General features: G+C 43.8%; 1 protein-coding gene and 1 long non-coding RNA gene across 2 annotated transcripts; both read left to right on the forward strand.

Moving 5' to 3' along the window:
- The first annotated feature begins 252 nt into the window (after window positions 1-252).
- On the forward strand, window positions 253-1,809 carry LOC307033861. The gene is made up of 2 exons (XR_013806682.1): window positions 253-1,195; window positions 1,675-1,809. It is a non-coding gene; the product is annotated as an uncharacterized lncRNA (long non-coding RNA).
- An 8,833-nt stretch (window positions 1,810-10,642) lies between these two features.
- Window positions 10,643-12,432, forward strand: smim19 (small integral membrane protein 19). The gene is made up of 3 exons (XM_079672123.1): window positions 10,643-10,923; window positions 11,583-11,707; window positions 11,894-12,432. The coding sequence occupies exons 1-3, from the start codon at window positions 10,790-10,792 to the stop codon at window positions 11,950-11,952; spliced, it is 318 nt and encodes a 105-aa protein (XP_079528249.1). The 5' UTR covers window positions 10,643-10,789; the 3' UTR covers window positions 11,953-12,432.
- Window positions 12,433-12,534: the final 102 nt, after the last annotated feature.

Consider the following 12,534-nt stretch of genomic DNA (forward strand, 5'->3'; position numbering starts at 1 on the left):
TAGTTAGCTATTATTATTATTTTAAGTATGGAAGTGTTATTTTATTACATTTACAATAAATCTGAAATATATATATATATTCTTCATTTTTATTGATTTATTGATTAGGAAGTTGTTTCACTGCTTACTAATATTGTGCAGGATTTATTCTATTCACAGGTGGAGTTGATTTACAATAGTTTAATGTTAAATCATTCTCCACCTGTCTTTTTGGCTTGGATGAGAGCAGGTTGTGCTGACTCATCTATTCAAACTATTTGTAATAATCTTGGCAAATTGTTTTTCGTGGAGTTTACAAGCTCACCTATTATTCTATATTTGAACAATATATTGTAAGGCCATATCTGTACACAACAAGTGTTTAGCTAAAAAATACCAAACAGATCACCCGTTGTAGCATGCCTCGTCATACCCCTCTATTTCAGCCCTGTTACTAAAGTGCTGATTCTGGGTCAGTAGCTTCAACTGTAACCCGAGCTGCTGCTGGCCACGCCCCTTTCCGCATGCAAGCAGTGAGCTCTATGAAGAGAAGGTTGACAACTCAGCAAATTCTCAGCCAAATGCTACCGTGATTAAAGTCCATATTCAGTGGCGAGCCGTGACTTTTATACCTAGGCCCTCTGACCCCCAACCCTTCCCTCGAGTTATTACGTCACAGCGTATACTTCAGCGGAATATCAAAACAACGGCCCAGGGTGCAAAACGCATCAATGAAAGCGACCCTCTACCACAGAAAACAACACCTGTAAATAACCCTATTTGTGATCTTTGAAATTGAAAAGGATATTGCATTGTGTTTGTTACTTTCGTTGCAGTTGTATGTCTTAAGTGTAATTTGGCATGCTTTTATTTTGAAGACGAGTTAACGCTATTGACAGGAAGTTGTTGTTGCTATGGAAACAAGAAAAGTTTCACAGCGGGCGGAACTTGTCATAAAGTCCGCGATAATAACACCCACCCATTTAGAGGGAATATATGATTGGTCAATTGTACTGTCATTTGACATTACTCTCTCGTTCAGTTACCAGCGTCGTATAGACTGAGAGTTATGTCATCTCCGTTCACTCCAATGGACCACTTTTTTACAGCAATGGCGGATCGTGGAGCCTCTCAATCGTTCCCCGGAAGTTAGCGCCAAGGCTAGCAGAGCTGTAGATTTGCAGCATAATAGACCGTTCGTGACGGACTTTTAAAGGTAAGAAGAAGCTTAAAGATTTATATTGCGGATATTATCAGTACATCTGATTCAAATTAACATGTGTATTAAAGGATGTCAGTGGATTATCCCTAAATTAGTAGATTTAGGGAACGTTTACAGATAACAGATTAAGCTAGGATACCATACCATAGTACCATACACTATACCATAGTGGTTGAATACACAGTATTAGGAAACACTTTATACTTACTGGACATGTTATACTCATTATATACTGTATATAAAATATGACCAAGAAAGTGAGACAACTTTATAGAAATTCATATCACATCTGTTACTGATGCCATTTGTCATACTTTGTTAAACTCACAAATAATAAAGTTCCATAACTTCAGTTGGGAACAAAGACCACACCTTATCTCCCCAAGGCAATTTCCCATCCAATAGGTGTGCTATATAGGTGTGCTATATAGGTGTGTATAACCCTGTCTCCTGTCTGTTACTCCCTCTTTCAGCACAAGAACCAGAGGGGGATTCAATGGAGCCTGAATACCTGCACTGAGACCCTCACCCTGCACCCTGAGTCTCAACTCTGTGTTTTTCAAGCCTTTCCCTGTTTTTTTGTATTAAACAAAACGTTAAGCTTTGAACCTAACCTCACATATTTTTTTGCTGTTGGTCATGAAATTGCTCCTGCTGACTTGTGCCAGCCATTTTTTCCTCCGCTCTGTGTCAGTGGGGAAGCCGTACATTCGTACTCCTTTCTCAGAGCGATTTGAGCATTCCCAGGCAGCACAGCAAACCATGGTGGCGACTAGGAGGCAGCACAGCAAACCAGGACAACACGGAGGAAAAGGCACAGACAAACTGCATGATATGCTATTCAATGTTTATTGAATTCCATGTATTTGCAATGGATGTTCCTAAAACAATACATTTAACATCATCATCATGCTGCTGCTGCTGCTGCTGCTGCTGCTGCTGCTGCTGCTAGTCCTTTGATAGTCACCTGTCGGTCTCCTGTCCTTTCTGAAAGCCATAAAGATGACATTAGTCATTTAGATAACTTGTGTCCTCAATTACCATGGGATTACTGAAACTACCATGAATTTAATAAAATGGTAGAAATTAATCTAATCTGAATTTTGAAGCATTCCTTTAGATCCCCTCCCTCTAAATATATCAATAAACATTAGAAAGTGATGCTCCTGACTACTATACAAGTTTAAGAAGATAATATTGGTTTGAAAGAATTCAAAGCTATAAATAAACCGCAACAGGCTCTTTAACCAAGGCACTGTTAGCCTAACATGTAAACTAGTTGTTCACACTAATCCTAATATTATCACTTAATATTAGCAAATTCTATTTTATTTTTTAAAACATATTGATGTAAATACATACACATATCGATTTGTTGTATAAATATTGCAAATCAAAACCTTTATTCACTAATAATTACCAAAAGTCGAAGTTCTATCTCCTGTTATCAATGCATTCACATTGCCCGCCATGAACTTCCAGGGAACGATTCTCGTCTGCATGAACCACGTGACGATAACCGTTTTTGGACTTCCGCTGTCGTAACTCTTCTATCTATACGGCGCTGTCAGTTACTATAGTTGTCCCAGCTGGCTGGCTGGCCCTGTGAATTCATAGCTGGACCGCCTGGACGTCCAACAGCTCCTCTCTTCCCAGTAACTCGCAGAGACGAGCTTCTTTCATTTAACCATTCACATTCCAACAGAAACTGAATAGGCAGATTCAAAGGATTTATTTATTTGGAAATGTTATTTTAAATACAATTAAATCAAGTTATTTTTGGTAAAACTAATGAAAAATATAACAACAACAAAATAATTTAAAAAATATTATTAAAAAAAACATTATTTTTTTTAATGTTTTTAAATATTATTTTGTAGAATATCTTAGAGGGCTCGCCACTGGCCATATTATGTTCAAAACCACATCAAGGATTATTTCTGAAACAGTGTGGAGATCAAATGCTTTTTCTCTCTGTCTTGCGGGTTTACCACAAGGTGAGTTACTTTTTTTATACGGCTTTTTTTACACATACTTTCTCCAGTAGCCTACAGCATTAGCTCTGTTACCGATGCTTGCTAATGTAAACACAGACCGTATTACTTCCAAAATACGTCACGCATTGTTTCTGATAGTGCGACGTTTCTGATAGTGCAGGTGTTGTGTCAAATTATGTCCCCCCGTCATGAAATGCCCCCCTTGTCACGGGAACGCGCATTTCTAAATGACACGTTTACACCTTAAAACGATGTTTAAAACGAAAAGTAAACGTTCAGGGTTTTTATTAATGGTAATTTTCAGACTGTGAGTTGTTTAGTGGTAGCTCATAATAGTCTTGATTCTTCTGGTTTAACTTTTCGCTCCGTATTTGATGGTAGCGGTGTCGAAATTCATTCGTCACTTCCTTTTCAGTTTTGTTTTTTTGTAATCTTTTTTTATTATTATTGTTACGTCCTGTCTGTATAAACGTGCTTTAAAATGTATTGTTTAATTTTACATAGTTGTCATCTAATAATCAAAATATATGTTTACAAATGTTACATAGTCTTACAAAATAAAAGTGTCACATTCATGAAACTTGCTCCATTCATTGGTACTAGTCCAACAACCATCCATCCATCCATCTTCTCCCGCTTATCCGTGGTCGGGTCGCGGAGGTAGCAGTTCCAGCAGAGAGCCCCAAACTTTCTTTTCCCTGGCCACATCAACCAGCTCTGACTGGGGGATTCCAAGGCGCTCCCAGGCCAGAGAAGAGATATAATCCCTCCACCTGGTCCTAGGTCTACCCCTTGGTCTCTTCCCAGCTGGACGTGCCTGGAACACCTCCCTAGGGAGGCGCCCAGGTGGCATCCTAACTAGGTGCCCGAACCACCTCAACTGGCTCCTTTCGACGCGAAGGAGGAGCGGTTCAACTCCGAGTCCCTCCCGGATGACCGAACTTCTCACCTTATCCCTAAGGGAGACACCAGCCGCCCTGCGGAGAAAACCCATCTCGGCCGCTTGTACCCGCGATCTCGTTCTTTCGGTCATGACCCATCCTTCATGACCATAGGTGAGGGTAGGAACGAAAATTGCCCGGTAGACAGAGAGCTTTGCCTTCTGGCTCAGCTCCCTTTTCGTCACAACGGTGCGGTAAAGAGACTGCAGTACCGCTCCCGCTGCTCCGATTCTCCGACCCATCTCACGCTCCATTGTTCCCTCACTCGAGAACAAGACCCCGAGATACTTGAACTCCTTCACTTGGGGTAAGGACTCATTCCCTACTTGGAGTGGACAGTCCATCGGTTTCCTGCTGAGAACCATGGCCTCAGATTTGGAGGTGCTGATCCTCATCCCAGCCGCTTCACACTCGGTTGCGAACCGATCTAGTGAGTGCTGAAGGTCGCAGACCGATGAAGCCATCAGAACCACATCATCTGCAAAAAGCAGTGGTGCAATCCTTAGTCCACCAAACTGCAGACCCCCTCCCCCACGACTACGCCTCGAAATCCGATCCATGTATATTACAAACAGGATTGGTGACAAAGCGCAGCCCTGGCGGAGGCCAACCCTCACCTGAAATGGGTCCGACTTACTGCCGAGGACCCGGACACAGCTCTCGCTTTGGGAGTACAGAGATTGGATGGCCCTGAGTAGAGACCCCCTCACCCCATACTCCCGCAGCACCTCCCACAGTGACTCCCTGGGAACCCGGTCATACGCCTTCTCCAAGTCTACAAAACACATGTAGACTGGATGAGCGTACTCCCAGGCCCCCTCCAGGATCCTTGCGAGAGTAAAAAGCTGATCCGTCGTTCCACGACCAGGACGGAATCCGCATTGTTCCTCCTCAATCTGAGGTTCGACAATCGGCCTGACACTCCTTTCGAGTACCTTAGAGTAAACTTTCCCGGGGAGGCTGAGTAGTGTGATGCCTCTGTAATTGGCACACACCCTCTGATCCCCCTTTTTGAAAAGGGGAACCACCACCCCGGTCTGCCACTCCTTCGGTACTGTTTCAGACTTCCACGCAACGTTGATGAGACGTGTCAACCATGACAGTCCCTCAACACCCAGAGCCTTCAGCATTTCTGCGCGGATCTCATCCACCCCCGGGGCTTTGCCACTGTGAAGTTGTTTGACGACCTCAGTGACCTCCCCCCGGGAGATTGGTGTCGATCCCCCGTCATACTCCAGCTCTGCCTCTAACATAGAGGGCGGAGTTGTCGGGTTCAGGAGTTCCTCAAAGTGCTCCTTCCAACGCCCTAACACTCCATCAGTTGAGGTCAACAACGTCCCATCCTTACTGTACACAGCTTGGATGGTTCCCTGCTTCCCCCTCCTGAGGTGTCGGACAGTTTTCCAGAACAACTTTGGTGCCGCCCGAAAGTCTTTTTCCATGTCTTCTCCGAACTTCTCCCACACCCGCTGCTTTGCCTCGGCCACGGCTGAGGCTGCCGGCCTTCGGGCCTGTCGGTACCTTGCAACTGCCTCGGGAGTCCCCCGGGATAACAAATCCCTGAAGGCCTCCTTCTTCAGTCGGACGGCTTCCCTGACCACCGGTGTCCACCAGGAGGTTCGAGGGTTACCGCCCCTTGAGGCACCTAGGACCTTGAGACCACAGCTCCCCGCAGCGGCTTCGGCAATAGAGGCTTTGAACACCGACCACTCTGGTTCAATGTCCCCAACCTCCACAGGAATGCCCGAAAAGCTCCGCCGGAGGTGTGAGTTGAAGGCCTCCTGAACTTGGGCCTCCTCCAGACGTTCCCAGTTCACCCGAACTACACGTTTGGGCTTACCAGGTCTATCCAGAGGCTTCCCCCGCCACTCGACCCAACTCACCACCAGATGGTGATCAGTTGACAACTCCGCCCCTCTCTTTACCCGAGTGTCCAAAACATACGGCCTCAGGTCCGATGATACGATAACAAAATCGATCATGGACCTTCTGCCTAGGGTGCTCTGGTACCACGTACACTTATGAGCATCCTTATGTTCGAACATGGTGTTTGTTATGGCCAATCCATGACTAGCACAGAAGTCCAGTAACAAACCACCACTCCGGTTCAGATCAGGGGGGCCGTTCCTCCCAATCACTCCCCTCCAAGTGTCTCCATCATTGCCCACATGTGCGTTGAAGTCTCCCAGCAAGATTAAAGAGTCCCCTTCAGGAGCCCCATACAGGACTCTTTCCAGGGTCTCCAAGAAGGCCGTATACTCTGAACTGCTGTTGGGTGCATAAGCACACACAACAGTCAGAGTTTTCCCCCCCATAACCCGCAGGCGTAGGGAGGCAACCCTCTCGTCCACTGGGGTAGACTCCAACAACGAAGCACCCAACCGGGGACTTGTGAGTATCCCCACACCCGCCCGGCGCCTCACACCTTGAGCAACTCCGGAGAAGAATAGAGTCCAACCCCTATCCAGAAGTAAGGTTCCAGAGCCAACGCTGTGCGTAGAGGTGAGCCCAACCAGATCCAACTGGTAACGCTCCACCTCCCGCACAAGCTCCGACTCCTTCCCCCCCAGAGAGGTGATGTTCCACGTCCCCAAAGCCAGCTTCTGTCGCCCGGGTCTGGTCCGTCGAGACCCTCTGCCTTCACTACCACCCTTCTGGCAGCGCACCCGACCCCATCGCTGTTTCCCGTAGGTGGTGGGCCCGCGGGACGGAGAAGCGGAGGTGTTGCCCACGTCGCCTTTTCGGGCTGTGCCCGGCCGGGCTCCGTGGCAAGCCCGGCCACCAGACGCTCGCCGACGAGTCCTCCTTCTGGGCCTGGCTCCAGAAGGGTACCCCGGGCTTCCTCCGGGCCGGGTATCCTCACTTCGTGTGTCGTCTTTCATGAGGTCTTGTGAACCAATCTTAGTCTGGCCCCTTGCCTGAGACCAATTTGCCATGGGAGACCCTACCAGGAACACAAGGTTCCAGACAACACAGCCCCCAGGTTAATCAGGGCACACAAACCTCTCTACCACGGTAAGGTGCTGGTTCTTCAGAGAGGAGTCCAACAACCATACCCATACCAACAACCATACCCTGAAAAATGCTTGAGGGTGGGAATAAGAGAACCATCTTTTTTGGGTGGGGTGCATTTTATGACAGGACTGCTTATCACAATATGCACCCCCTTGCTATCTTACAAAATAAAAGGGTCACATTCATGAAACTCGGGGTGTATTTTATTACAGGCCTGGTTTATCATCCGAGTCACAAATAAAACCAATATGGAGTGAGGGCTAGTCCTGCAATTGTCCAATACATTTACACACACACAGTAATTCATAATACACGTTGAATGAAATAAAGAAATAAAGTGACATATTATCCATACTAAAATTGTGTACATTATCACACATAAAATAAACATTCATTTTGAAGATTTATTAGATTTTTATAGGCAAAGTTTAATATAAGAAACCTTGCAGTCTCCCCTTATTATAGCCCAGATCAAGAAAGAATGTAATGCAGTTAATTATCTTATATATGCGCACATGTCTGTCTACTGGATTAATTTTGCGCATTACCAACACAAGCAACTTGCACACGCGCACCCCACTCGTTCCCGCGTCATAAAGTCATTAGTGACGGCGCGAAAACCAATTTGTGGTACAGGCGACAGTTACACAATGAAGCTTGCTCTGGTAAAATGGATAACAATTTGTACCAAACTATTGTCGATCACAAGCGCAGAATGCCCTTCAGCTAGCTTCAACTGAGAAAGTTGGCAATGCTAAAAATCACTGCTGAAGAAATCACTCTTTTTGGTCAACTTTTGTAAGGTAAACATATAATTTTTGACATATTTTTGTGGCAGGGCACTGACTGAACATAATTAGATAACTTGATGCACAAAAAAGGTTTTAACAAGGGTGTAATTTATTTTTGAAAATATGCTCAACCAATCGGTCGAATTGGCCTTTTATGGTAAGCTAGCAATATGACTTTTTCAGAGTTTCAGAGATGTTTTCCAATAAAATATGGTAAATAAATGGCTAGATTCATGGTAATATTACTAAATCTAGTTCTGCCTTATGAGTCTCAGAGTGAAAGAGTGATAATAATTTATATAGCACATTTCATGCATGGCATTCAGCCCAAAATTGCACACAGATGAGCAAGTTAGGCCAACACAGGATATGGACATGTGCTGTTAGGCCAGTGGTTTCCTTTTAGGTCAATTCAGCATATACAGTAAGATGAGCAAGTATTTTTTTTATCATGAAAAACACTTTACATGACTTTTTTCCATTTTTTTTTTACAATTATAATTTATTATCTTTTATGAATATATCTGGTTGTATATATTGCTCATTTTCCATAAAAGAAACAAATGTATTTGAGTTTGTGTTTTATTTGAGTTTGATGCATACAAATACTGTACTGTATATGATGATTACTTTTACCATAGGCCAGCTCGACCATTTGGTAGAGGCTCATAAAGACAAAACTGTGTGGTCAGTCAAACAAAAAAAAAAGTGTTTTTGCTTATTTGTGGCCCATTTGATAAGAAAATGCAACAAAAAAAAATGTCCATAGCTTTTTTCTTGGTCCGGCAGTTAAAGGGTTAAAACGTTACAACGGTCCACTGCGGACAAAGAAGCAGAGAAGTCCAATTTTAAATGGCTTGTTTTAAAAGACACTTTAGGCATTCTTAATTTCTCCTATATTCTTAATAAAAAATTATTAATCTTATTGAAGCTAATCTTATTTGCATAACATTTTGCATTTTTATAAAGTTAAGTACATCAAGATTAGTTGACATAAGGCTGACACATAGTGGCAGAAATACACTTAACTTGTAATATATAACTTGTATAGGCCTATCTTTTTTTTATTTGAGAAGAAACCGGAGCACCCGGAGTAAACCCTGACGTCGGTACACGAAGCGGACAGGAGGATCCCTTTGAACGTCGGAAAAGGGAATTCACCTTTCCCTCGCTGAGGAATTTGGAGATCCTGCCTGTTGTCGTGTTGACGTCTTCCAGACGACCCCTGGTCTTTCACAGATATCAGGAGTCAAGAACCTTCGTCATCCATTTTCATATTTGTCTGAGTCTTCCTCGCTGGGGATGCTTCCCGAGTCTTCATTGTTGGGGACTGCAGTGTGGTCTTCTCTCCTGAAGCCAATTGGGACCTCAATACCATGAAGAGGCTCCTCGGCACTAATATCTGGGCTGTCTGACTTTGTTCACTTTTTAGTCCTCCTCACTTGTCGCTCCTGCCAGTGAATTAAAAGCAATTCAGCAACTTAGTTCATTTCACTTGTTTGCATTATGTCGTTTATTTAAATCTGTTTTGTTTGATTCTCAAAAGAGAACAAAGATGTAAGCAAAATGTGTTTTATACAATTGTATGTTATATGACATCATAACTTTGTAAATGAAGACTATTGTTATAGATAAATAGATAGATGGATAGATAGATGGGGTCATACTTTTGTCCCTGTGTACTGCTCTTTGAAGCCAAAGTAATTTATGAAGTGAAGCAATTTAGTTGTACAATTGAGGGGTTATGGGCAGGGGTGCACATAAATGGTACGCAGGTACGCATGCGTACCGTCACTTGTGTCACAAAGCGCATACATTTGCGTACCGACGTACTTGTGAAGCTTTTCCAGAAGGCGGTTAGATTACCGGACGACAGAGTCGGTTTCCGTGTGCACAGACAGGGCTGCTGTTAACGTCGGACTGCTAAAACAGCTGTTCACAACGTTCACACGCTCTGTGGTCCCCCCCCCCCCCCCCTGTTGACATTCGCGATACAGATCGGGCTTCATACTCAACAAGCACCCCCCCCCCCCCCGTCGACATTCGCGATACAGAGGGCTTCATACTCCACAAGCACCCCCCCCCCCCCCGTTGACATTAGCAATACAGATCGGGCTTCATACTCCACAAGCACCCCCCCCCCCCCTTTAACATTCGCGATACAGATCGGGCTTCATACTCCACAAGCACCCCCCCCCCCCCCCCGTTGACATTCGCGATACAGAGGGCTTCATGTCCCATAAGCACCCCCCCGTTGACATTCGCGATACAGAGGGCTTCATGGGAACTTTGAGGGGAGCCAGAAGTTGGAGTACCAAACACTGACTCCAGGTACTCATCTGAGTACCTCACTGAGACAGTGGTTATTGGGTGAACATATGAAAATTAAGCAGGAGCGCCAGCACGTTACTTCTACTCATAGACTGTATATATAAATACATGTATGTATACATGTATTACACATACAGTATGTGTAATACATCATGTATGTATGTATGTATGTATGTATGTATGTATGTATGTATGTATGTATGTATGTATGTATGTATGTATGTATGTATATGCTTCTACTCCATACCGTCCCAAACCGGAAGTGTCGAAGAAATACGTTTTAAAATAATAATTGTTGTGTTCATGCTGCAGTTCACACTTTGGACAGCGGAGGGAAACAACGTGCCCTGCAGCGTGCGAGCTACCCGGAAACAGAAAAATACGAAGAAGGCGTAGTTGTGTTTACGCCGTAAACACTCAGAGGTTGGTTGAGTGATAGAGATAATAAAGCGGCAATAGAAGTATTTCTGTTTCACATTTACTGCAGCATTTGGGAGTAGCTGCTGTATTTCCATGGGGGGTCACGGGGGTGTGGGGAACGAGCCCGAGACCATTGACTACTCTGTGCACGAAGCCTGGAATGAGGCCACCAATGTTTACCTGCTGGTGATCCTGGTCAGCTTCGGCCTGCTCATGTACGCCAGAAAGTAAGACAGTCTGCACCTGCTTTCAACTATTCCCTGTGTCGCTGGGTTTATAATATGTAGACGAACGCTTCATTTGTATAGTTCAGTCAGACTGTTGTCCCTTCGGTTCTTATCTAAAATATTACATTTCAGGCCAGACTCGATTGAACATGTTTTTATTTTTGATGTTTTCTTGTACCAAATGAAAAGATAAATGGATTTTCTGGCATTGATTTAACAGTATACGTATATATTGGTGTCATTTGGTTAATTCGGCATGCATAAAATCCTCCAAACTTGATGCATTATCATTTGAAGTCGATTTGTATCAGTGATTAGTTTATCATTAGATTAGTACTGTCAGAAATAAATGGTGACATTATGTTTAAGTCAGAGCAGTCTCCCTTCACGTCTTAAGGTCCCATCTCTGTATAGTATGTGTATTCACTCACTGTCCTAAACGGCTTGTTGGAGCTCCTGCCCTCCCCCCAGTACACCGTTGACCGTTTTGGTAATTCCTTGGTAACATTTAAATAAACTTGCATTATGTGACATAACTTAGTAGCCTACTGCAAATATTTACTGCTGTCTTCTGGTGAATTCGGCTTTCATATAATCCTCCAAACATAATGTTCAACTTCTGTCAGAAAATATTCTCATGCTTTCTCACTGACACTCAGAAACAAGAGGAAGATCATGCGTATCTTCGCCCTGCCTCCCACCGTTGGCAGCAGCCCGGAGCCAAACTTCTACGACAGCCTGCAGAAGGTCCGCCTGCGGCAGCAACTGGAGATGTACTCTCTGGGTAAGCATCGGGGTAGATCTGCAGGACAAAATCCATAACAGATAAGGATTTCAACCCAATTGTTATCGGTTCATGTGTCAATGCGGTCCTGTTAACACCCTATTACTGACTTTTCTGAGGTTTAATTGGATCATGTTGACATTTTGGGTTATCTGGAGGTTCATTTAAATGTTTTCTGTCTTTTAGCTAGAAAATTTGATCAGCAGCAGGGCCAGACGGACAGTGTGCAGCTCTCCATGGAATGACATCAGGAAGAGACTCATCGCTTTCTGTCAGAGTAAACACTCCTGCGCCTGCGAGCCCTCTGGGGCGTTAATAGGAAAGGATTTCGATGACTGACATGATCAGAGATGGCAGAAAAGCGGCTGCTACTGCCATTCTGATGGCTTCTGGTTTGCTCCTTGTCCTCAAGTATCTTCATTCCCCTTCTGTTGTCTCCTTTTTGTGTGTTAGGCATTGAGAAGGCACATTTGGGTTTATGAAGAAGCAGCAGAGACTCTAACCTTGATTGAGGAATGATGAACCTGTAACTGAAGCAGATTTAATAAAGATACTTTCTGTATCGCATGAGATTTATAAAAAAAAGGTTTCTTTTGCACATTAGAGATTATTTTAAACTAACATAGGTGATTCCATTGTTTTTTGTTACTTCTATTAAATGTTTTGTATCAACTGAATAGTAAAGTAAACATTTTGAAATGTGAAAATAAAATGGCACAAACTAACAGCTGAGTCAGCAAATGCTTTGATTAACACACTTAAAGGAAAACGTGTTCTCTTACCATGATTATTTTTACTATGTAATATTTTGGTTTAAAGTTATTCCT

This window comes from Notothenia rossii, assembly GCF_949606895.1.
Source record: "Notothenia rossii genome assembly, chromosome: 3".
Classification (NCBI taxonomy): domain Eukaryota; kingdom Metazoa; phylum Chordata; class Actinopteri; order Perciformes; family Nototheniidae; genus Notothenia; species Notothenia rossii.

Coding starts and splice junctions, on each gene's coding strand:
- smim19 (XM_079672123.1), top strand. CDS start 10,790: ATGGGGGGTCACGGGGGTGTGGGGAACGAGCCCGAGACCATTGACTAC. Junction 10,924..11,582: donor CTGCTCATGTACGCCAGAAA/GTAAGACAGTCT, acceptor ACTGACACTCAG/AAACAAGAGGAAGATCATGC. Junction 11,708..11,893: donor ACTGGAGATGTACTCTCTGG/GTAAGCATCGGG, acceptor TCTGTCTTTTAG/CTAGAAAATTTGATCAGCAG.